The 27,163-nt window shown below is 42.4% G+C and overlaps 1 protein-coding gene across 2 annotated transcripts in view; it reads left to right on the top strand.

The window, feature by feature from the left end:
* Positions 1-27,163, top strand: part of Rnf150 (ring finger protein 150) — a 226,823-nt gene that overhangs the window by 116,824 nt on the left and 82,836 nt on the right. The window contains exon 2 of one of the 2 annotated variants that reach the window (XM_037206128.1): positions 18,251-18,375. In XM_037206128.1, coding sequence (XP_037062023.1) covers positions 18,251-18,375 — 125 coding nt within the window. Of the gene's footprint in view, positions 1-18,250; positions 18,502-27,163 lie in introns of both variants that reach the window. The other variant, XM_028881791.2, reaches the window with a different exon arrangement.

Below are 27,163 nucleotides of genomic sequence, written 5' to 3'. Positions count from 1 at the left end.
GGTTTGTGCCAAAGTGGGCCAGGCCTGTGGTCCCTCCTGGGCAGGGTTTACAACGTGTGTCCCTGCCTTTCTTAGAAGTCTCTGCCCAGGAGCTCAGTGCTGCTGGCGCATTGGAATTTTCTCCTTTTGAGGTGGGAGAGTCAAGGAAGGAACTCCCCTCAGCACTGAGGAGTTCAGTTTGAGTGGCTGCTGAAATCAGTTCTATGGCAATCCAAGTAGACCTTAGGGAAATCATAATCCTAATTTTCCATCCATATAAACAGATGATATAAAAAGCTGGGAAAATGAGAGGACTTCATCTTAGTTAAGGAGGATCCAGAAGGCTGTGCCCACTCCTGTGAGATTTTTTTCCCATTAATACACCCCACTATGACCCTCCTTGACTGTGGCCAGAACAGTAATGCTTGTAGACACCGCTCCTTTCATGGTAAAGGGTAGCTCATAAATATGATGGAGTTAGAATCTTGAGATGACCTTGTAATTGTAAGAATTCACATAAAGGGGGTTGTGTCAGAGAGAGGAGGTCACAGTGATGTAGCTCCAAGCCAAGGCATGTAGCTCATATCTGGGAGCTGGAAAAGCCGGAGAACAATGTCCTTCAGAACTTCACAGAGAAGCACTGCCCTGCCTGCTCCTTGATTAGTAACACTTGTTTCATAGCCTGGGCCCATAATACAGTAAGATAATAAATTAGTGCCATGGGTTTTCTTGATACAGTCATCTATGGCACCCCTTGGCCGTGTCTTCCAGTCTGTGGGCCTCTTCTTCTCACAGGAGCAAGAGCAATAAGGCCCAGTAAGACCACCCTTTGGGGACTGGAGATATAGTTCAGTAGTTAGGAGCACTTGCTGTTCTGACTGAGGATCTGTTCAGATCTCAGCAGCCACACAGTTGGTTCACAACAGCCAGGTCCTCCTACCTGACACCTTCTCATGGTCCCCAAGGGATCCCTCTTGCACTGGATGCACGCATAGTAAGCATTAAATTTAGTCATTTTTAAAACCACACTGCAGCCCTGCATGGTGGCACATACCTTTAATACTAGCACTTAGGAGGTGGAGATGTGTAGATGTCTGTGAGTTCAAGCCATGTCTAGTATACGTAGTGAGTTCAAGTCCAACCTAGTCTGTATAATGAGTTCACGCCCAGCGTAGTCTACATAGTGAGAGCCAGGACAACCAGACTACATAGGGAGACCTTGACTCATCAAACAAGCAAACAAAACCCCCACACTTCCTATGGCTCCTGAGCACCATCCCTAAGTAATCCTCAGGACCTTGGGATCTCTTCATATCATCAGCCCAGCTTGCAATGGACGTCTGTATTCTCTGACAGAGATACTGAGCTGAGGGGCAGGTACAGGAAAATATGCCAACCCTCCTGGAGGATTCAGTGAGGAAATGCAAGGGGGACCATAAGTCCACATCCTTCAGCGAGAGAGAATGGAGTACTTAAAGAGCTTCCCAGACGGTATTGATGGCACGCCTTCCTCCCTGGAGGAGCGGGGTCATGCAACTGTGGATTTTCCCAAAGAATTTGTAATATTTTAAGAATTTCAGTTCTTGAATGACTGAACTGGAATTTGAACTAAAGATCAGATTATTAACTTGATTCTAGTCTTTCTGAATTTTGAATAATTATTCTGTAATTATACCGGGAAAGAGATCAAACATGTTTTTCCTGTTCTCTGTATTTATAGTTAGAATTATTTCTACATAAGTTAGTCTTCTTCTCCAATTTCAGTCAGCATATATTTGTTCAGATTTGGAAAGAAACTTTACCTGTTATTCAACAACCCGCATAGGGAACTGTCTGTTGCCTTAATCAGAATCGTGTTCAAGGCTGAAGTTCTGACACTCCACACTGCCTGTTTCCAGCAAGGGAATGGATTTTTATGGTTTTAGTTTGTTAGCCTTGTTCTGAGCTTTTGGAAATTATTATTTGCGAAATATTCAAGTGAAAGTCAGTGAGTTGAGAAAGCAATTGTTTTGTTGTTTTCGTGGCTACTCACAAAAGAGAAGGCAGTGGTGGTTACTAGAACCAGCAAATGGAAATAGTTAGTACCAGACAGTAAATATGCTGCCTTGCCCAGGAGGCCGGCTCGCAGAAAGCCTTCAGTTGACATGAGAAAGGCTTTAGCTCCCAGGTCTGTCCAGGGAGGACGTGTGAGCAAATGGATTGCAAGTTCTAAGACAAGGATGCACAGGAGGGTTTTCTGAGGCTGGGGTTGTCACTCAGAGGTAGAGCCTGAGCCTGTGAGTTTGGTCCCCAGCACCAGAGAGAATGGAAAAGAACCGGAGTCGCATGGAAATCTGTCTCTAATCTAGAACATTCAGATAGTTGCCAAAAAAGGCCTGGAGGAAAGAGGAAGGAACCCCCTCCCTCTGGTTACTGCCGTCCTCAATCTCCATACAGACAGTCAGTGAGGGGCTTCGGATGAACAAATCTCTAAATGACTGGACAAACCAAAATGTTCTTCATTCCCTCTGCAATGCCCTGGGCCTGGTTGGGGCTTCTTAGGGCCAGCATAATTGCATGTTCCCTTAGCTCACATAAGGTACTGTCAGACTATAAATAGTTAACAGATCGTTAAGAGTTGCATTTCGTGTGTTTAAGACAACAGGACTGTGAGTCAGTGCTTCGACTTACATGTTCAGTTGTTACAATCTTACAAATATACATATCCAAGAGTTAGAATTATTGATGTGACTGTGTAAATTATTTCTATCGCCTCCAGGAAGTGTAGTTTGTACAAATGATAGCATCCATCCCTAATGAGATCATTTCTCTGTTGGGAATCTATGGCTTCTGTCCGTTTGTAAGCTCCTTGCAGGCTGCAGCCCACCTTCCCTTCGTCTTGGACTGTTTCCCAGGCCTCAGCCTCCTCTCTACACAGACTGTGGAGGGTGGACTCAGCAGCCATTCCCTGGTTGGCTCTACGAGAAATACTACCCTCTCATCCACAACAGTGCTTCTTAGCCGTACTCACATCTGAAACCTCTTCTGAGGTCCCCTTAGCATTGGGATTTTGTTTGGCTGAGCATAAGCCAAGAAGAAATCACCATGACAACAATAATGTAGTCCTGACTTCAAATTCCAATTCAACTTACACGGTAAAGATCTCACAACCCAAATTTTCCCACAATGTTGAGCTACTTATTAATTAGCAACAGAATTGCCGGGTAAATGTCTTGGACAGTAAAACGTGTGTCGGTTCCTATCCCACCTTGGAAGAATCAGGTTTGGTTTCCCATAATAAGTGTAAACCACCACAACATGTGGTAGCATTTGCTGGACAGGCATCCCAAATGTTCCAAAATGTTTCAAGTAAGGACACTTTTTGTCTATTTCAAATGCTTAGAAAAACTACTGTTTTGGTTTGAATGAGAAATGTCCCCCATAGGCCCATGCATTTGAACACTCGGTCCCCGGGTTGTGGCACTGTTTGAGGAGGCTATGGGGCTTTTAGGAGGTAGAGCCTTGCTGGAGGAAGGATGTCCCTGGGAGCTGTCTTTGAGAGTTCAGAGCCTCACCCAGCTTTCTGCTGTGTTCTCTGCTTCCTGTATATGGTCCAAATGTGATCTCCCAGCTTCCTGTTCCTGCTGTTATATCTTGCCTACCAGTGTGGCTATCAAAACCATAAACCAAAATGAATAAACCCTTCAAAACTATAAACCAAAATAAATTCTTCCTTAAGTTGCTTTTGGCCGTGGCATTTTATCACAGCAACAGAAAGGTGACTAATAGAAGAACCAATTCACACTTAAATATCTGGAATATTTGGATATTTGTTATATCATTATTACTATTATGCTGGCATTTAATACATGCCTGTGAGATATTAATAAAATATAGTTTAAAGTTGATTTGGGAAGTGAAATCTCCTCTCTTTGTAGGTAAAGCCCTTAAATGATAGCTACGTCCTGAGCTGGGAGGAAGTAAATCCATGTGAGAGCTAAATGACAGTGAGACTCAGAGAGAACTTCTCCCAGAAAAAAAAGAAAGAAAGAAAAGAAAAAGTCTAAGAGTGCAACCAGTGTGTTTGAAGAAAGTAGAAAAAGTATTGATGAACATATGACTGAAAGACGGTAGCATTTTTTGGGGGAGAAACAATGGAAATATTGAATGCCAGGCAAGTGAAAAACTGATGCAGTTATCAACTCCAGGAAAAACAAAGAACGGGTAGCCATATGTCGTCTATCACCTGATGCCATGATGAACACTATTTGCATGAATTAATGCTGATTCATCGAGTGAGGTATGAGAAAGGAGTTGAGGATGGCAGAGATGAGTACCATTAAGACTTTATTCATGGTAGCAATATGTCAGCATAAGGTATAAAGTAGAACGTGAAGTATAAAATTCATTGTGAAATTCCACAGCTTCCTCTCCAAAGGCTGCTCCAACTGTGTAGGATTTCGTGGAATTGTGTAGTCTTTGCATCTGATTAATTTCCATCTGTGTTTTTTTTTTTTACTTGCAATAGTTTTTAATAATAATGTTTAAAATAAAAAGTTATAAATCAAGAAATATTAGTTAAATTATCAAGAAATGTGGAAGCAAATATGTAGGAAGCTATGGAGGAGAATTGGTGGTGGGTGCCTGGGTGGCGAGTGTAAAAACATGAGCTTTGAGTCTACAGAAAGCTGGGGACTTTGCCGATAGCAGCATAAAAAGCCGCCCAGAACTGTCATTTCTTCTCCTCTTTTGTTGAGAGAGAGCAAAGCCATCCTACACCGTGAGCCGGCCACCGGGCTAGTGGCCCTGTTTTCTTCCTCTGTGCAACAAATAGTTGATATCATAGACAATGAAACCTACTACCAGCACCTAATTCCCAATTCTGTCATCCATTCTCACTCCAAAAAGCTGACAGGGGCAGAGTGTTCCCTCCACTTTCAGACAGAAGCAAGCTCGTAGGCTTTGCCTTTTATAGGGTGGCATTGTTTCTTCAATCACTTTCTGTAACTTACACGAATATCAGTAATTTACTCATACAAGGGTGTAGCTGCGTGCCTGAGAAGATGATGTAGCCTTTGCCTTTCACTGGGCTCCAATATTGCTGCCAAGCCTGTGACAGTCACTTTAAAATGCCAACCCCTTAAGAAGACGGGGGGATGAGGGTATTTTCTTGTCATGACCCTTTTGCACAGCAGTGACTGTCCCCGCAGGGCTAGCAAATACACTTCCTTTAGTGTATGACTGATCAATGCTTTCCAAAGGCAATCTGATACAAGCTGCATGTTCGTATTAGACTTCTATGACTGGTTTTGTCATAGAAGAATGGGGAAATGGGAAACACTGAATTGAACATGGTTTATGTAGTCTACAATATCTGGAGTTCATTTTAATATTTACTCAGAAAAAAAACTTTTTCAAATATCTAAATATCATTGGAGTTTTTCAAATACTTGGTCTTCAAATGTCATTTGTATTTCACATTTTAGCACATTACACTGAGGCTTGGCTGCTACCTTTCTCCAGAAACACTTGATTTGTATTTAGATTTCATGAAAATCAGGGCAAATGAGAAGTGATTTCAAATACTCCAGTTGTTTCAAACATACTTTAAAAGTTTTCTGATAGCTGAGCCTCATAATGGCTTTAAATGAAGATCAAATTAGTGGAGCCTAAGATGGAAAGATCCATTCCCTGGCCTCATGGCTGCGTTGCGGATGCCAGCAGCAGGTAGCTAGAGACAACCACTGCAGTGTGTCCACTAGAACATCTAGTCAGGAGCTTCAAGTCCCAGCTTCCCAGAAGCGGAACAAAATGAGGATTCAGATCCCAAGTGTTTGTTTGAAAGGTAGTTCCAGGAAACTCCTGTTTGGGTATGGGAACCTGTGCCATGGAGAGAAGGGTGCCCATAAACGGCATGTTATCCAGCAGGCTCCTATGAGAAATGAGGCTAAATGCCACTTGGAAAGTTGACAAAATGGTGTAGAAAATGTGTACAGAGCTGTTCCAGCCCTGGGAGGGAGGCTGTGGTATTTGTACATAATTTCCTCAGTCACTGGGGCTACACCCAGGTGGCAATAATTCAGTGCCCAACCCTTAATGGTCAAGAAAAGCTATTTGGTCAATAAAATCCAGGCAATGGCAGTTGAAAATCAGAACAGTATGTACTGAAAAGCATGCATGGGTTTATAGTAGGGTAATGGACCAGATCTGCTAGACACTTTGACTTATGAACATGGAAAGCAGGTATGTCTCCAATTCTAGATCTGCTTCTCAATACAGGCTTGTTGGCCAACTGTCTCCCATGTTAGACCTGAGGACCTGAGAGAATTCACTGGTTCCCTCTTCCCTGAGAACTACTTTTGGAGAGACTAAAGACCAAGGAGAGGTGGGAACCAATCGTGTACATCAGAAAACCTTTGCCTAGCAAGGTTAGACGCACCCAGTCTGCACTATTTACCCATCAGGTCGAAGCTTGTGATGCTTTGGGACTAGGGGAACCTGTCCTCTGTCCACCAAGGCTTCACTGTGCCTCCTTATTCCAATAGCTATCTTTCATCTGACCTTAACATTGCTGAGCTCAGAGGCATGTCATCTTACCACAGGGAACACTGGGGATTCCCACCTTCTGGAAATCAAAGTAACGAAGTTGACTTTTGAAGAAGAACTTTTCCCAACGTGGATTTTGAATAAGGCAATTCTCATTTCTTTGTCTCAAGGGCAACTTATTAAACACTAAAAGGAAACAGATGAATCAGGTAGTGAGACATTTTATAATGAGAGTAAATGGGGATTTCCAGACCGCTGACAAATAGACAAATGGTGTAAGGGGCCGTTCGTTCACTTCCTGGCTTATGCAGCCCTGTAGTTACAGTAGGTCCCATCCAGAGCCTCGTTGGAGTCAGGATGCTGAGTGCCTTAGGTTGGTTGCAGTTCTAGGTTCCTATTCGTTAACGGCAGTCTAATTAGTTAAAGGGGGAGGAGATGATGTTTTTTTCTAGTACTTATAAATAATGCAGCATGTAAGTCCATGTGTTCTTCGATCATGTAACTGAGTCTGACTAAATGTATGCTTCTTTTTCACTACCTCAAGAGAATAACATGAACTTGGCTGTGAATTACTAGCCCTGTCATGTTCATCTTTGACCTTGAAGATGAATTTTCCATTTATGTGCCTTAGAACATCCTTTCATCAACCAGTCCAACCCTTTGATGCTCCAGAAATGGCTTGTGTTAGCTTTTCATGACTACAATATAATATCTGAGATGATCAGCTTATACAAACACAGTTTTCCTGGCTCACAGTTTTGGAGATGTCTGCCCATAGCCAGATAGACTCATTGCTTTGGGGTTTATATTAGGGCAGCATAACATGCTGGGAATATATTGTTGGGGAGCTGCCAACCTCATGGCAGAGAGGAAACAGAAAAAGAAGAAGGCCTGGAGTCCAATACCACCCCTATGGGTGTGTCCTGGTGGGATAGAAGTCCTCCAACTACACTCCATCTCTTAAAGATGCTGCCATTCGCTGATAACATCATAGACCATAGAACAGGCATCGACACAGAAACTTTTAGGGGATTCTTTCCACAGAGTGACTTGACTAGTGGAGGGTACTTACAAGAGTCAGGAGTTCCAAGTTGTCGATAAACCATGCTTTTTACACACTGGTGACAGTTAATATATATATATATATATGTTATATATGTGTTATATATATATATATGTTATATATATAACACACTTCTTTCCCTGTCTCTGGATCTAAATGCAGGGTTTACACTACCTGTAATGTCTTAAACATTTATTTTATAAATAATGCAAATGATGTAATAATAGTTCTTATCTATTGAGCATATAGACTTAAGTTTTGTTATCTGGATTTGTCCACTTTATCTTCAGTCAACATTCTGGACTGAGTGCTTTGACTGTCATGAGCTACTATGAACTGTTAGCTTTAAGGTTACTGAAGGTTTAATAAATCTTTCAGAGTCACTCAGCTAGATGTTATAGCAAATGGTTCTATTTTATTTTATTTAAGATTTTTAGGAATTGAAAAATGTGCTGGAGAGTTTTAGTTCACCATCATCTCCTGTCTTATGACTTCATTAATCTGATGCTAAGTGATACTACAGATATTGACCTTTGTCCAAACCAAAATTCAAATGTAAAATGTTTTACAGATGAGCAGAAGGTTTTTAGACTTATTTTCTGTAATAAAAATGACTCTAATTGAAACTCCATCATTATAAAACCAATTAGTACTCCATAATTTATTTCATTTCAACCTCAACCCTATTGTATCATAATCATTACAAAAACTAGAAATAAGTTATTTGTGAGTTTGGTTTACTGATCATGTCCCAAGAAAAATGCTCCAGATGGAGCTAGTTATGCTTCGTTTTGTACTTAACACTTTCCCTTGTATTTCACAGAAATTTCTACAGACTTGACAATAGGAACATACATGAATGTTTTGAAAAATGTCATATGGTTCACTAGTTAAGTTACGACAGCTGTTCCAAGGAGAGCATGCCCCTTACAGGTTGTTTGACCTCATGAAAGCTGATTGTTATTGGTTGTGATGATAAATACCACTGTGAGGATTAAAATGAACTTCAATGACTTGCCACATTTGATTGTTTCAAGTTTATGACAGAGAATTGGGGTGGCCCAAGTTGCCTGGTGTTTATCTAGCAACCCCAAAACATTCCTGTTTTGAACTTAAATATCTTCTGGAGAAATCCTATCAGCTGGTTTGCATTAAAAATTAACCAGTTGGGGGCTGGAGAGATGGCTCAGAGGTTAAGAGCACTGACTGCTCTTCCAGAGGTCCTGAGTTCAATTCCCAGCAACCACATGATGGCTCACAACCATCTATAATGAGATCTGGTGCCCTCTTCTGGCCTGCAGTCATACATGCTGTATACATAATAAATAAATAAATAAATAAATAAATAAATAAATAAATAAATAAATAAATCTTTTAAAAAATTAACCAGTTGGGCTCCTAAATAATCCTTTGATCCTCAATTACTCCTACTTTGAATTTAAATATTCATACCATAAAGTATATTTACTGTCAAAATTAAGAGTATGTTCCCAAAAATATCCTTCTATCCCCCAAATGTGTGAACATACATGGATTGCATGGAAAGCATCTGGTTCTGTATTGCAGAAATAATCTCGCTGAGGTAGGAAGTCTACTAGTACACGGGAGCTGTGTGGAATGGTCACTCTTCCAGTTTAGGGTGGCTTTGAGTTCATGGACCAGACAGGTGTTCACAACGTAACTGGATGTAGACATTCTTTTCCAAATATATGAAGACACTAGAGGTGAGTTCTATTGTGAATTCTGCATAAATTGATTGAAGTAAACTAAGTTAGACAACAGGTAGAAATGGCCTGAAAATACCCCGAGCTTCAGTGCCAACAACAGCGTGGCATGCCAAGAGCTGCACGGTTCCGCATTTGGAGGTTTGTCACTGAGGGATCATGGTAAATGGGAGCAATAGAGGAAATGCCCAGACTAGGCTGACTCAGATTCGGCTCACCCATGACTCAGTCTTGGTGTCAGCTGTTTCTCGCCTCACTTCCGGCTCTTCTTTAAGGAAGTTTTGTATCTTTTGTCCCTTGCAGTGCTAATGTGTCCCCCAGCTTAGCCCCACAGGAGTCCTGATTTAAGACCACTGGGGTACTTGAGCAGAAGTTACACTTTCTCCACAGCTCAAACTTCCTGTGTGCACACTCTGTACGTCGGGGAGGTGGGTGACAGGCGGGGTTCATCACACTGATAGGGTTTGGCCTCCTTAACACGAGGAACGTTTATTGTGTTGCGACAAGGGGAGAGCGGTGGAAGGCGGCTGATTGGTGTGTTTGGCACTGGCAAGGTCATGATAATGCGATCAATGAAAGTAGCATGTACTTAGTGGTTTCCCTATGGCGGGCCCTGTGCCAGGTGGTTCTCCATGAATTACCTCATTTCATAATGGGACAGAGCATTTCCTGCAGCTAGGTACTTTTCTTCAAGAACTCTTGTGGTTAAGGTCAGTAATTGAGAACGAGGGTGGGAAGGGGTGTGGGGAGTTGTCAGGGAGACATATGATATGAGGTCATCATTTGGAAGAAGGGTGAAATGTCCAGTAGAACAGAACAATGCACAGAGCTCACTTGAGCATGGCGATCATGCATTTCAATGGAAGCAGATGACTTCTGAGGCCTTTCTCTCTGCTTCCTTCACATGGTGACATGGAGGCCTAGAAAAGGTAGAATTGGTGGGGGAGTTCTGTGGATAAACTGAAGAGCAAAGGAGGGAAGAGTGCTTTGCAAAGGGTTTCTAAGTGTGACATGTGACAGAGTCTGGGTAAGGAGAGCAGCCATGCAGAGGCTGATGGGAAATAGGTAACTCAGTTCATACTGGAGTTCCAGTCCGAGGGGTGATGGTTAGACTGATAGTCAGGGGGGTGATGGGAGGAGGAAACAGGAATTGGGACCGTTCCAGGAAGAGGCTGGGGCATTGCTGGCCAGACTTTCCAAGAGACAGAAGAAGAATCAGGAACAAGCGTGTAAAATCGGCCCGGCTTGGATGGTATCGGGCATTATAACCATTTATAGTTATATGGTCTGCCATAAAAAATGTGGCCAGGGTATGGGAAGCCTGGGCTCCAGCAATACTTCAGGTCAAGCTAACAAGGGCCATATGACAGAACCCAACCACCAGCATTCACAGAGCCAAGTGAAGGAAGAGGCATTGGCTGTCCGTTGCGCACGGATGGAGCCAGCCAAATCTTTCTCTCTTCTTAATCTCTTGCGGCCACTAAGCCAAGGCTTCTGACTGGGATTTTCCCCAGACACAGTAGACGGGTCAGCATGAACTCAGAGGCCAGTTCAGGAGACAGCTGCTAGCGTATTAATGACAGGACAGGCTGTGGTTTTACCACTTGAGGAGGAAAGGTTTCAAAAAGGGGCCACAAGCAGCAAGTGGTGGCCAGTGCTGCACAGAAAGAGCCAGAAGCTGTGGGATGGAACTAGTGAGAAATATTTAGTATGAAAAAAGACAATAATTTGAAGAAAAAACACAATAAATATGCTAAAATGTTTAATGGATACAGTTGAAGACAAATTGGTGAGCTGAAATCTCAGCTTTAGAAACAATTATGGTTTGGGTCCCAAGTGTCCCCCAAGGCTTGGTCCCCCACATGTGGCAGTATTGGGGAAGTGGTGAGAACTTTTGAGCTGAGAACTCATGGAGAAAGCTTTGCTCACCAGAGACAATCTTTTGAGGGGAACTGGGACACTAACCCCTGATCTCGCTTTGCTTCTTGGTCTCTTTTAAGTGGCTGTCCTCTGTCACAAGCTTCTGTCGGGAATGACATGTATGACAGGTACAAAAGCAACAGGAGCCAGGAGACCATGGATTGAAACTCCAGTGCTGTGGTCCTGAGCAAACCATTTCTCCTTAAGCGGGTTTTTCCCGACAGTACTGTAGTCAAGGCAGCTTGATGGCAAAGCAGAAAATTAAGATGCTGCTGGTGGGATGCAAAGTGTGAGTGCTAATCCGCAAAATTTTATTTTATAAATAAATCTGCAAAACAATTGTATAAAAGCATGAGCACTCAGCCTCCATGTACCCCAGGAGAAATGAAAATTTACATTCCCATAAAACGTCTACATGACTGTTGATAACAGCTTTACTCACAAGAGCCCCAAACTGACAGTAAACACATATCTATCAATCGGCAATGGTTGAATGAGCTGTGGCGTATCAGAGTTCATGCTCTGAAATTCTACTCAAGAATGAAAGGGCATAAATTAGTGATGGATGTTTGAGTGAAAAGTAAAGACATTGTGCTAAGTAAAAAAAAAAAAAAAAAACCCTATTCTGAAAGGGTTTACTTATGTGTGGTTCCATCTACATGATATTCCAGAAATGATGAAATTATAAAGTTATTGTGTGTGTGTTTAGGACTTAGGGAAGGGAAGGATGATAGAAAGGGAATTCTTGATGGTGATTGAATATTTCAGTGTCTTTATTGTGTCATGGTTTTATCACCCTATGCATGTGATAACTGTCATATAATTGTGGACATATTTTTAAAAATATGTACATGTAAAATCGTGTGGTGTCCAAGTAATTTCTGTATTTGAGTTAATTATGCCATTCAGTTCCCTGTATTCATAATGCAATATAAATATGTAAAACAACACCAGTGAGCAATAAGAAAGAATAAGACACATGTAGAAAGGGAGAGTAAGATCCACCAATAGGATAATAGAAATTACAGAAGAGGAAAACACAGTGAAAGATATATTTGAAGAAAACATGAAGTCAAACATTCAAGAATTAAAGGGAAACATGGAAGGCCTCAGACTGAATATATTCATGTTACACCAGAGTACTGGACGAGGGCTCCGAAGCAGACATGGTGAAATTACAAAGGCATGCAGCAAGTGGCTTCGGGGTAGAGAGGGCCGGCAGACTGTGCCATGAGAATGCTCAGCTTCAGCAATGCTGGGAACAGGTAAACCATGGGGACCCATACACCAAAGGGCAACCGGAAGGGCTGAGAAAACAAACCAAACAGCAGTTTAGTTTGGGTTTGGGGGTTTTGCTTCTTCATTTTTGTGTGTGTCTGCATCTGTGCATGCACACTTACATGTACTTCCATGTGGAGACTCCAGAAGGACATCAAAAGTCTTCCTTGATTATCTCCACATTATATTTTGAAGCAGGGTCTCTCAACCAAGCTCAGATGTCACCAGATAGCAACTAGTCTAGGCTGCCAGTCTGCTCCAGAGATCTGTATCTATCTTCTAGACTCTGGAAGTCCTTAATGGTGGCCACTATGCCCACCAGCTCTTACTGGATTCTGGAGCTCCAAACTATGGTCCTTGAGCTTGCTGTTTGGGTGGCAAGCCCTTTAACTACTAAGGGATATCCCAGCCTATGATCAGTAGTTTTATTAGACTATTGATTATTATCATACTATGTCATGAAACTGATTAGAGAAAATTAGAGAAAGATATAGATTTGACTGCAATTACTTAGTTTAATCACTGAGGTCTTTGTAACCATCAAGGAGTAGGTAGTAATTTTTTAAATACAAATAGAACCTTCTCCCCTAAAAGGATGATCAATTTCAAGAGACTCTGCCCCTTGGCCATACTATGAAAGCAACAAAGTCATAACTACCAACAGCTAACTAAAAATCACCATGTGCTTGATACAAACTACATACAATTTAGCAACCCTTGGGTTTAAAATGATATCTGTTCCTTTGGAATTTTTTATGTCTTTGCCTGGTTCTCTTTATCTAGCGCCAATGTTTATGAAGTTTATTCTAAATAGTTTCATGTTGTCCACCATGCAACACATGGACCATTTTCCCCTTAGTTTCTCATAGATTGAGGTAGGTGGGAGACTCTTCATTTTGCATATTGGCTTGAGTCTTGTGTTTTACTAATTAGTCTTCTAATTTTAATTGTAGAACTATGTTGACTTCTGTATACATGGTCACAACTGGCATTATTCTTTTCACAGCAGAGTAAGACCCTGCAGTGGAAAGCATCATTTCCACACACATTTCAGAATAGTGAGCATGTGGCAACACCTAGCTGCAAGAGAGTCTGGGGATTAACGTTTTTTTTACTGCCAGCCTGTGCCTGGCTAAATTAGGAATACCGTAAAGAAAAACAGACCAAATACAGGCATATAACAAGCTCTACAAGATAGTCATATGCTTTATTCCTTATACTTGTTAATGTCCTAAAAATCACCACAGTATTTTCTGACATTAGATCATTCTCATATTCTGAATAAATTCCACTTGGGCACGGAAATTGCCTTAATGTACTGCTGTCTTCTATTTGGGAGAGCTTGATTTAGAAGTTTTGCATCTGTGTATATTGCAAATGTTTGTTGGTACAGAAAATAGGAATAACTTTTGATTTGCATGGTACTTTACTGTTTTAAAATCATTCCGTACAAATCCTGCTTAAGAATTAACAGTAATCAGAAACTGACTACGTTTTTATGAACTATTTTAAATGTTTAAGTAGAAAATATTTCAAATGAACAGTGAATATTTTTCTTACAATTTCCTAAGTCCTAGAGAGTTAACAATAAGACAGACTAAAGCACAGATTAGGGGAGCAAGGAGGGTGCAGAGATGTTCACACACTCAAGGTGTGTAGGGAGGAATAGGTAACAGGCTCCATACAGTGCTTTGCACTCTGCTGGTATTCTAGAGATTTCACTAACACAATGATCAAGCAGCCTGGCTTGAGTGTGCAAGTAGAGGCTTTCTCATCATTAAACATCCTTGGGCTTTGTAAGCTTTGGATTCCTGACGTACACACACTTATCAAATAAGAGAATGGCTGCTGAGTGCTGTCATGGATAGAGAAAGCGTTACAATACAAGGTGCTTCTGCTTCTGGACTGGTCATACAGTATTGTCTCTAACTGAAGAGGTTTTCCAAACACACAGTGAGTACACAATAGCAGTCCCTCACCACTCCAGAGCATGAAGTGCGTTTGGGAGGAAAATAGATGGTGGACTGGGGCCATTTTACCAAAGTAGGCATTTGGCAGGAAAGTGCCTTCACGTCACGATAAACCCGAAATTACCCAAATAGCTTGGTCTATGTGGGTTTTACCTACACCAACTAAGCTATCTGTGCATGTCACTTCCATAAGCCTAGGAGTTCCTAGTGTGTCACAGATAAAAAGTGCACCAATCGAGCAGCATTGAACCCTGAGCTGTTCCTGTGGACTCTCAGCAAGCCCTGACACACCCACCAGCTCCTGTTTCTCCCCTGACCTGTCTCTTGCACACCCACAGTTACACTTCTGTGCAGGTGTACATCTGGGATGAAGTAAAGGTCAGGGAAGAGTGTGACTATTCACATAAATGCGCATGTCCCCTTCAAACCAATTAGGTCCTGGAACGGCCTCTTGGCCTTGATTTTGTTCACTGATCAGAATAATTCATCCAATGCATTTAACTTTACACCAATACCCAATTTAATTTAATGTGCGTGCGTGCGTGCGTGCGCGCGTGTGTGTGTGTGTGTGTGTGTGTGTGTGTGTGTGTGTATGCTTGCATGAGTTTATGTGCATTCAGGAGCCCACCAAGGTCAAAAAACACATCCGATCCCCTGGAACTGGAGTTACAAGCAATTGTAAGGTCCTTATGTGGGTGCTGAGAATTGAACTCAAGTCCTCTGAGGAAGCAGCAAATGCTCTTAACCACTGAGCCGTCTCTCCATCTCCTAGGCACCCAGTTTTAGGACTGTCCCCACTGTGACACATCCATGTCCCCAGCGCAACTTGCTGTACGCAGCTGAAGTCCAGAGAGAAGCAGAAAGGAGTGAGATGTGTTTCCAGACCAACAGACCTGCCCCCCATTGCCCTACATGTTTTCTCCTTCCCAGAGCATGTCGTGTGTCCTGAAGTCCCCACAGTGGTGGAGACAACAGGCAGTCACCAGGCACTTGTGTTTAAAACAAACAGTTTAAAATAGTTAATTATACCTTACCCTGCAGAAAGAGAAAATGTTTTCTCAGATCCCTGAAAGCAGATAATGAATAATTTAGAGTGTAGTGGTGATCCAAAACTTTCAGTGCCTATTTTTAAAGTGCTGCTCTGGATTAAAACATGCTGTCTGGTTCCAGAGAGCAACTCTTAATGATTGTACTGCATGGCCTCTCAAGGGTGAATTCCTAATAGGAAAACTGAAGGCTGGGCGGGGGACGGACATTCAAGCCACCACTGGGTAGGAAATATGTTAAAGGCTTTAAGACTAAAAGCCTGGGGCAGATTCAGAAAAAAAGTAGGTCAACCTCACAGAAAACACAAGGTACAAAACAAAGCCGAGGATTTAGGGGGAAACTAAATCACACTCTGGTCTCCGTCCTTTCTGCTCACCCACGAAGAGAACTCGGTAACCATTGTTCTGTCAGCAACACGTATTTGTTTGCTAGAGATTTAAATATGGAAGGAAAAACTATATGGTTTAGGAAAGCTGTTTTTAAATGAGTATTTCTATGGTCTCGAGAGGAAACCTTTTAAACAGAGTATCAAAACTGGAAGCAATTAAGAAATATCTTCATTTGGCTATTAAAATATAAATTTGTGCCTGTCTGAGCATAGAAAGCCTCTTAACTTACCCTCACATCCTGTCCTTACAAAAACCTAATCTAGAGCTTTCAATAAGCCCAGAGAATATAAACAAGGAAATAAACAGAAAATCATGACCCTCTCTCAAGGACTCATATATCTCTAAAATAACTGCAGCTCTGGGATGAACCCCACCCCCCAGGCCAGATTAGTCCAGAGTACAAAGCAGATCATATTTCCGTAGAGTCAAAACCTGGGAGTGGCCTTAATCCCTCCCCAAACCCTGGCCCACAGCACGAGAAGAGAAGGGCTACAGGTTGTTGGGTGCATTCAGCCTCGGCTTCGGTGATTCTTAAAGACAACAAGGAAACGTGAATGCCCAGCGAATGGCTTGATGGTCTGACAACATCAATGCAACGATTGTGGGAATGTTGAAAGTATATAACCTATGGCTAGTCTGCTTTGTGTGCACCTGGATTGTTTTTTAACGATGTAAAAATATGCTATAGTAACAAATAAATGACCCTAAGGCAGTTGACTTTGAATGTATTTAATCAGCCTGAATGAAACACTGTCAAGGGTGTGGATGGGACTGAAGGCCTGGATAGAGAGTAAAGTCAGAGGCTTGCAATACCACCACCAACACACACACACACACACACACACACACACACACACACACACACACACAACTATAATCTGGTTCAACCTAGCTGAGCGATCCTGTACCGCTGGCTGGCTGCTGGACCACAGTCTGTGAGCGTCTGCAGCAGGCTTTCATTTTTCCCCTGAATCTACAACTCCCTAAATAGTAAGCGGGTTCCATTTTGTTTAATCACCTCGGGGAACAGGATATTTCCACCTGTGTGTATCACTCGGTTTGTAGATTGTAATGCAAAATGAACTGTGGAATTCTGTTCCATGTGTCAGCCCCAGTGACAGGTTGGGTTGGCACCTCTGAATTTGGTGTCCTATGCTTAAGAAGAAACCCTGCGCATCAGTTCCTAATCCTCACTGAGCCCCTCACACAGTATCATGACACAGGGACAAGGACCCATAGGGCTGAGGTCGAAGAAAAGAGCCTCTTCCTTCCGGCGGTGGGAACACAAGGGCTCTGTGGTGGAAATACAGAGAAGGCCACACTGTCCCGGGACTGTGTGTCTTCATCCGCCCTTCGCTTGGTGTGAGGACACATAACTGCTTCCATTGAGTTGGATAGAATATGCAGAAAATGGCTCTGAGACCGCTGTATCAGTTAGCCAATCCTATCGGCGCTCTTGAAGAAGCCCTGGCTTTGGTTGTTTGGGTGCTCTGTGTGGGAGAAAACTGCTTTAAAAATGGTACTGAGATCTGCGATTGTCTACAGAGTGCGCGAGGGGAAGGGAGAGAGCGCTGAGGTTGGTGCCAGGAAGGGGTGGCAGGAAGGGGGTGCATTTGACTTCTTTCTGTGGAGTGGAAACTCCTGTTCTTTTCAGGGGAATCTATGGAAGGGTTCACTTCGACTAAATTCAGGGGCAGCACCTTAGAGAGTGGAAAAGTAGCCTGGACATGACCTTGCTGGTGTCTGAATCATGATTTCAACTTTGTGTGTGTGTGTGTGTGTGTGTGTGTGTGTGTGTGTGTGTGTGTGTGTGTATGTAACTGCAGCATCTCTGGGGAGCTGAAGGAAGACAAGATGAGACTCAGAGTCTAGCTGTTAGGGACCTCAGCTTTGAATAAGATTCTGGAAGTGAAAGGTTTTGGACTTGAGGTTCCAGGGGAACAATGAGTCCGATTGGGCTTTGAAGTAAAAGAACTTTATTAGAAGAGGTGTCAACATGAACAAACAGACAACCTCATGGCAGGGGTTTGAGAGGTATTTGGGGCCCTTCTGAGAGGTTCAGAGGAAGGGGGAGAGTCTACATCGCGTGTTTGCTGGCAGTCCTTAACACATTCTGAGTTAGTGGTGATGGGGGGAGGGCACAAATCTAGAAACACAAGTTACCTTTAATTCTGGAGACCAAATCACTATAGTTTGGGGAACTGCCAATGAAAATGATGGCGCTTTACAAAATGGCGCACTACTTTGTAACAGGAAGTAGTGCCGTCAGGCGGACACTGCCCTCCCAGACACTTCGCCCTGGTTGCGTCCCCTTGCCCAGCCCTCACTGCCGCTTCCTCGCCCCTCTCGCCACAGGTGTGGAAGACATCGTGGCTATAATGATTCCTGAGCCCAAAGGGAAGGAGATAGTAAGCCTGCTGGAAAGGAATATCACCGTGACCATGTACATCACCATCGGAACCCGGAACTTGCAAAAATATGTGAGCCGCACATCGGTTGTGTTTGTCTCCATCTCCTTCATTGTCCTGATGATCATTTCCCTCGCATGGCTGGTCTTTTATTATATCCAGAGGTTTCGATATGCAAATGCCAGGGACAGGAACCAGGTGAGTAGCTCATTAAGACAAGCATCGCTCTGTAAACTTAATGCAAACAACACATATTGTGGTATAAATTGTGTAACTCACAAATAACAGGATGAGATCGAAAATGTCCGCTGACTCCACCCAACAAACACTGTTAACGTCTGCAGTGCAGTTTTTCAAAAATTTCCTATGTTTGTATTCTGATGTTTTACTGATATTGTCATCTGAGATGATGATTTATCCCGTACGCTGTCCCAGTGCTCATCGTTAAACAGATGTTTATTAAAGCAGACACAGAATGAAGGGAGAAGCAGAGAGGGACAGGAGCCTAGATTCAAGACCACATGACTTGAAAATTACCAGAATCTCCTCCTTGGAATGTACGGGGCAGATGAGACTTTTGTTTTTAACATAAAACTGTTTTTTAAAGCAGCACATTTTTGACATATATACATTGTATAAAATGTGACTGTTGTACAGCAGGATGCAGAGAAAATAATCACCTTCCATGTGAGTTCTAGCTGCCTACTTCTACTCCATAGAGTATCTTCCAGGGATATTTTACACATGCCTAGATGCATATGCTTGTATATATAAACACGCTCTTTAAAACAGCATGAGAGCATCGTTCACTCTGCACCTTTCTCTATCTTCATCCTGGAGACTAATTATCATAGAGATTAATTCATCCCAACACAAAACCAAAAGCCTTCTCACTTCTCAGGAGTGCCTAGCATTGCACAGCCTTCATATGTCATAGTCATGTATCCAGTTCCCATTAATGGACATGTTTTCTCTTTCAAACAAGACATACGTATGTGATACTTAGCATATTTTTTAGTGTATTTCTAAGGTAAATTCTGAATGTTTAATTGCCAAGACAATAATATATGTATTTAAAATATGATGACTGCAATGTTGTCTTCAAAAATAATGTTTTTGAACCAATTTATATTTCAACCAACAATATTTAAAAAACAGTTTGTTGGGGACAGCAATTTGGCTCTGGGCGCAAAGGTGCTTGACTCCAAGCCTGGTAACCTGAGTTTAAACCCCAGAATCCACAGACTAGAAGGAGAGAACTGACTCCCACAAAGTAGGACCTCCCCATGCACCGCTCGGGACAAGCACATGCATATGTGCACACATGTATTTACAGACGGACAGACACACACACACACACACACACACACACACACACACACACACAAGAAAAACAGCTTTCCGTACCCTTACCAAAGGAATGTTGCAGCTTTTTATTGACTCAATGAATCATGTCACTCTTTTTGTCTCGTTTTGTTCCTGTGGCGCTGAGCATTGACCGCTGGCCCTGCGCATGCTAAGCCACAGCCCACCACCATGCTTACCTTCCCAGCCATGGCATCACACTTTTTAAATTATGAGTAATGCTACATGTGTTCTCAAGTTCAGTATGAAACAGGGCGTCTCTGTTCCGGACCTGCTTCTGCGATCTCATGGTTTTCAGCTGAGTTGTTGGATACTTTCTTATTAGTGTGTATCAGGTGCTTATCAGTCGAGGAAATTAGCCAATTTTTTTATGATATGGGATTACATTTCTCAGCTTCTTGTTATCTTTACCTTTATCTGTGGTTCCCTGAAGCGTGAAGATTGTTGCTGTTGTGAGAGGCTGAATCTATGCAGTTTTGAATAACCCACCAGAGCTCACGTAATTAGATCTTCTCCGGGCCAAACCTTTGGAAAAGCATCCTCTCTGCTTTCCTCTACCTCGTTTTTATTTCTTTTATAATTAAATCTTACGGAACTTTTCTTTATAAAGAATGAAGCAGAGGTACTTTTTTTTATGGTGACCTGCCATTTTTATGACTGGCACTTTTGAATAATTACCTTTCCCCTTGTGTGCATTAGCCTCCTTTAACGATAGGAAGCTCCCCTGTGAGAGAAACTCATCCTGTGTCCACGCTCTCGGAACTGTTCCCCTCACTCCGGGGCTCACGCTCCAGTGCCGTATTCTCTCAGGAAGGACGGAATTCTACGCCGCTGCGCGTCTGTCCCTGTCCGTCCACTCCGTGGCACGGTCTTCAGTGCGTTTGTGTCTGTGAGTCTGGAAGTGTCACGGCAGCTTTCAGAGCTGTAGGATAACTCACAGCAAGTTTAGACCCGTGGTGTTGAATCTCCTCAGGACAGTTTGGTTTTGCTTGTTCTTGGCTCTTTAGTCTCTGGTAGCACTATTAAATTATTCCTGTCAATGTGACATAGTCTTCTTATGCTTGTTCCCAGGTACTTAATCATTATGTGTTGGTTTAGTTCTTTCTAATTTTAAACATCCTATTTCACTTCACTGGCATGTCTAATAACATGGAAAACTAATCTCTCAACCTATAGTATTTAAGGGAATACTCTCAATTTAATGAGATTTTTGAAATAAATTTCCATCATATTATTTTCCATTCAGTTTTATAGGTTGAGATATTTTCTCTTGTTACAAATTATGTAATTTTGTAAATGTCAACATTACTGGTTTTTTAAATCAAGAATGGATGTTTAATTTTTCAAAGGTGACATTTTGATAGTAGTTTCCAGTGAATGGCATCCATTATTACAGTCATGTTGGTTGCTGAATGACCACATCTGAGTCCAACTCTCTGTCCTCACTAAATGTTCTGCTGCAGAAGTGCATATAATACCAGTTAGACTCAAGGTGATGGACGCGGAATGTGTCCAGCTGGCTCCTATAGGGTTCCGTACGAAGGATGTATTTGTACATTGATTATTAAAAAGATAGTTATCAGCTAATTAGACAGTCATAAATAAAAATATGTGTTTTTATGCCCATGGGGAATCTAAGCAGCTACCTGCACTTAAGGCAAGGACGAAATTTGAAGCTGTGAACCAGTTAGACCTTGAGTTCACTGTGTAATCCTTTTGATCACTCTACTTTCTGCACGTAGATAGAGCTTGTATGTCCATTTAGGCACGTGTGTGCTCAGTGAGACATTTATTAACTTTCCTTGAATTACAATGTGTTATCACCAAGGTCACTCAGTGATGGGACCATGTTAAAAGCTAGCCCTGTTTCCTGATCAATGTGAACACTACATTTCTAGCCCCTTTTAAAGAATGGAATAAGAGATTAGGAAAAAATATCTTTTGATAGACAGTGTTCCACTCTGTTCAACAGAACATTGCAGCTGTGCAAGCCATATCTATAATAAGCAGCAGGTTGACTTAAATCATTTATTTTTATTACGGTATCATTGACCTTCAGAAAGAGTGAGCCTCCATGTCTTTCTAGGCCCACGGCCTGAGATGAAACAGGAAAGGACTTCACCTCACATCGGAATGTGTTCTGCTGGCAGGTATCTGAAGAAGGATTGAGCTTGAATTAGTATGTTGTAGATATCCACCTGGCTTCATGTGGTTCATGATTTAAAAACCTTCCCCAGCATCTTACATGATAATGAGGCTTTTTGTGCTGTTCTGTACATGGAGAAGGTCAAGTCGGTGCAGCGGCCCCTGGAGTGAGATTCGCTGGGTAGTCACAGCGGTATTCTACATGGGGTCCCCGAGAAAAAGGGCTGCAGCTGAAAGTGGATAAGAACCTTGGCTACTGTTTCGTGCTTCCTAAAACAGGGTGGTGATTAAAGGCACCAGCTTGGGAATCAGGGTCAGTGTGGGCCAAACATTTGGTGAGACCTAGAGGCAACACTTTTAGAGCTGTTTCCCTGCCCAGGCCCCAGTGGACTCAAACATAAGGTCGGTGTGACAGCATGCCAGCCCTGGAGTCGTGCTGTGAGGGTCAAACAAGAAACGTGTGGCATTATCAGAAGGATGTCAATAAAATCATGTGTGATAGCAAAGAGAAGAATTCTTAGAAATCAGTATTTAAATGTTAATAGCTCGTTTCTTGTATATAGAAGTCTATACATGAGGTTGTTACAATTGGAAACAGAATAGAATCATTTTTCCAACTTTCTTCTAGAACTACAGGAAAAGGTGGTTTATAAATATAATACCCAGCTAGCCACAGGAATGTACGTCATAGCCTCAAAACAAAACACACACCTAGACCCTGTCTCAAAACAAAAATAAATTCTTAAAAATTTCACTGTAGATGAAAAAAAAAAATCTAGTTTTCGTGGAGACTCCTATGCCATGAAACACTTTTAAAAATTCAAACAATAGTGCATAGGCAGAGTAAAATTATAGTAACCATGAAACGAAAGTTATGCATTTCAGAGTAAAGATCCTGCCCACACCAAATTCCCCCAGCAATTATCCTCCAGTCTTCCCGGAGGGAAAAACTCTGACCATATCCTCTGTGTGCATCCGGCAATTCTGGTGTGTGTATGAATTTTTTTAAGGCTATTTTCACATTTGTCATCTAGACAAGGGCTCTGCCCTTACAGCTGTGTCATAGTAGCAGCAACAGGAGCACACGTTAAAATAGACAGCAGACACCATGTGAGGACCATAATTATCATGGACAGTGGTGGGTTTGGACTACAGTCTCATCAAAAGGCTAAAGTGTCAAATTACGGAGCTTTTTCAAGTTCTTGTGGACCCAATATAGAACATAGAAATATGTCTTAGTTTACACCTCTCGTGCCAGCCAATATAGAAGGGGTAAGAGGCCCTGTTTTTCCTTCTATGCTTTCACCCAAATGAGAACATGTACACTTCTGCCTCAACTATGGGGTTTTCTCTCACGTTAACTGATTCCCCAACAATGTAGTTAGAAGGTTTCTCCGGTCCCATCCGGTCCCACCTAGCCCTCACAGCCAATTGGACCCAAGTAAACACACAGAGGCTTATGTTATTTATAAACTGGCCCATAGCAGACTTCTTGCTGACTAGTTCTTATAACTAAACTCAGCCCATTTCTATTGATCTATATGTCACCACGTGTTCCGTGGCTTTACCTGTGTGCCATTACATGCTGCTCCCTGGATGGGGGACGGCATCTCCTGTGCCTTTACCAATACTCTAACTTGATTTTGACACATGTCAAACCCCAAGGTGAAGGAAGGGCTCTGTCCCACATGACTGTGCACTCTAGATGTGGATCAAGTCCAGGTTACATACCTGTGCATCTAGAAGACAGATTGTACACAGGCAAGCTCTTGACTTAATGTTTTCCTGTTCATTCAAAAATGTTACAGCTCGGGGACAGCCAGGTTAAAAGGGACAGAAAGTTCAGTATGGAAGGCAGGGTATCGAACTTCTATATCCTGTCTGAGAGGGACAACTTCCACATGCTCAGCAGCCTGGGAGTTCTCTGAACCCTGTTTGGGGATATGTGGAGGCTTCATTACCTATGCAGGAGGGATTAAATCATCATTGTTCATTGGTGATCAATTAAACCGCCAGTCTCTCTTTCCCAGGCAGAGAGAGAACGAGTTTATTTTCGACATTTATTATACAGTCACGACCTCTTCCCTCACGGAGAGGCTTCTGTTGTAAGAGCATCAGCAGGTAGTACTGCACTCAGGGCACACGTGGTGGTAGGTCTGAAAATCTCACACCTCTAACCACAAAGTTCTGAGGCAAGCAGCCCCATCCTTAGGGACTTTCCAAAAGCCACCTTATTAATACAAAGCCAGGGGTGACTGAAAGTGCTTGTTTTCAATAACAAGATTGGTTCACATTTGCCGCTCCCATCACATAACTGCAGGGATTTGGGGAGCTCTCACCAGAAACTAAGATAAAGAACAAAACATGTGTTTTGTATGAAGTGCACAATATCACACGGTCTAATTATTAACTCTTCCGTTTGCTCTCAAGAGCATTCCACTTCGGCTGAGAAGTCATACAGTTACAATATGTTTGAGAGAAGCAGAGAATTAAGGGTATAATTAGCTCAATTTCAAACATCTACTACAAGTGGGGAAAGCAGAAGAGGTCCAGTGGCATTGGTTTTAACATTGCATTTGGCAACATTAAATTTAGAAGCTTATGAGATACTGGAGCAGAAATGCCTGGGAGGTTTTTCACTAAGAGGCTACAACTCAGAAGAGAAGTCAGAGATGGAGAAAGGGATATGGAAACATCAGCTCATGGTACCACTTAATCATCAGAATCAGCAGGCTTACCTGAAAAGTGGGTACTCTGGAGAAGACTTGGGATATGCAAATATGACTGAGTGTCTTCCTTAGTCTATCCACTTTTGATGTTGTTACAGTTATGGAGAGCAATCTCTCCTTGTTCATCATAAGGGTCATGGCTAGCACACCACTAACAAGAAAAGTCAAAAAGAGATCAACATGGCAATTAGAACTCATCAGTTTATATTTGGTCTTCTTCAAATAGAAGACCAAAGAACCCAGGAGGAAGTATCTATCATCCTTAGGGTCATGGAGAATGGAGAGCTACATAGAAGTGTGATTGGGCAAAGAGTACAACCTCCTGGTGACAGACTGGGTGTGGGTAGCAATGCCAGCCTGCTAAGATTCTTCTGGGATTTTTCTATGCTGCACTTCTCTGTCCTGAGTAAAGGCAGACTTCTCAGAAATGAAGGCTTTCAAGGAAGAGGAGCGAACATGACCTTTATGGGTTTCGAGTTTGTTTGGGTTTTTGTGGGAGGAGGAACCCTAGCTCCTATGACTCACCTTAGAGAAGAGGAACTATGACTTCCATGACTTATTTTGGGGGAGCAGGAACAGTTCCATGTGAAACCTGGCTTCTGAAGCTGCTCCTGAGACCCTCGGGTGTCCCTTGGCTCTCAGAACTCAGCGTGTCAAAATGACACAATTTTCTGAGACCAGCACTGTGTCCTCCATCTGAGGTCCCACGCTTTTGCTTCATGTGATTGTTCTCTCCTTCTCTGCATTCCTAAGACTCAGGAAATGGAAAGGAAAATGTCTTATTTTCCCCCAGTTTCCTAAATATTTAGAAAATCGCCAATTTAGTACCTTGAATTTGATGAGGTACGTCATCACTTAACATCTCGTGGATATTTACAGGGCCTTTTTTCTCTTAATATATAGTTCTTTCCTTATTTTCTGTAAAGCAATTTATCTTCACTACTGTCAAAAAATTTCCAATAACCTTGATATAAATGTTTTTTTCGCCTGTTCAGAACAAATTGATGGATAAATCTAATTACCAGCATGACCTACTCTTGACAATCTTTACTAAAAAGCAGAATTTGGAATTACTTGTGCTAGAATTCCATAAGCATATTAACCAGACACTGTGGGGGATGCCCCTGGACCAGAAGGATGGTACACACCACCATGGCTCCTCCTTCTACCTGAAGTGATCTTTAAGTCTTCCCTCACCATCGCTCTAACTGAGACTCACAAAAGAAGAATTCTGTGTCTTGATAGACGACAGGTCCCAACACATGCCTCCTTCCCTTTTATGCTTGGTACAGCTGAGAACTCTAAGCTAAGCATGTAACTGTGCAGTGGAGAACCCACACTGCATGTGTTATGTCTTGAACCCAGTCTTCAAGAACACCAAGAAGAAAAGCCAAAGAAACAAGCAGCCCGAAGCAAGAGAGATCATACAACGGCTTTATGGGGGCTTCTTTCCATCACCCCGCATCTCTCTCTTGCTCTGACAGAGTTCGTAAGAGGATGCTGTCAATGTAGGGAAGCTACTCTACCTCAGGATCTCACGGGTTTCCATCCTCAGTGGGCTTGCTCCATCGCTGTGGACCCGTCACAAGTCAGAACACCGTGAGGAGGCTGCTGAGCTCTTGGCAACCATGAAGCGGCAAGAAGATAAGAAAGAGTGAGAGAGAGAGAGAGAGAGAGAGAGAGAGAGAGAGAGAGAGAGAGAGAGAGAGCTAGGGAGCTAGGGAGCTAGGGAGCTAGGGAGCTAGCGGAGGGGACATGAGAGAGTAGACAAGACATGCCCTGTTTCCAGTCTATCGCATTGAAATCAACAGCCATATTGGACCAGAAACACTGAAGTTATTTTTTTTACATTTCCATATAACACACTATATTAAATATGTATCATCTTCATACTTTTGACTATAGACTACAATAAAATGTTCTCTAAATATTAGGGGCAGGGAGTGTTCCTAGATCCTTGAGCTGGGAACTCATCAATGGATGCAGTGATGAAGTCAGCATCCTTGTGGATCTAATCACCTCCCAATAGTTTCACCACCTGAGGAACAAGCCTTTAACAGGTGAGCTAAAAGGCTCATGTGTCTATGTACAAGCTGGTCATGCTGGCACCTGCCTTTAATCCCAGCACTCACGTATGAGTTCTAGGCCAGCCAGGGCTTTATAGTGAGCTGCTGCTCAGACAAACAAAAGAAGTTTATGCTTTGGGGCCTGAGGGTGGCTCCAAGGCAGAGTATGAATAACATTGAAGAAGCCCCGGTTTCATTTATCAGCTCCTTAATTTGCATTTTGGAAATCCCAAATACTAGTTGAAAAGTGCACACTTTGTAAATACTGAAAGCAGGGCTGTTTTTTTTTTTTTTCTCTGTGTGATTTTTCCATGTCTCTTGAAAAGCATGTATATGATTACAGACCCAATCTGGGGGTAGGTGGCTCCCTGGGGCTCATTGGCCGGTCTGTCTAGTCTAGTTGGCAGGCTGTAGAACAATGAGAGACCACACACAAAAGGAATATTGGCATACGTACATACGTATATACATAGGCAAATGATAGAGCAGTTTAAACATTTTTATGGTGCTTTTTTTCTCTTATTTTATCACTCCAGAACAACAACAAAAAACTCA

This window comes from Peromyscus leucopus, chromosome 5 (genome assembly GCF_004664715.2).
Source record: "Peromyscus leucopus breed LL Stock chromosome 5, UCI_PerLeu_2.1, whole genome shotgun sequence".
In the NCBI taxonomy this organism is placed as follows: domain Eukaryota; kingdom Metazoa; phylum Chordata; class Mammalia; order Rodentia; family Cricetidae; genus Peromyscus; species Peromyscus leucopus.
The sequence above is the reverse complement of the archived record's forward strand: the minus strand, read 5'-3'. Positions and strand labels throughout refer to the sequence as shown.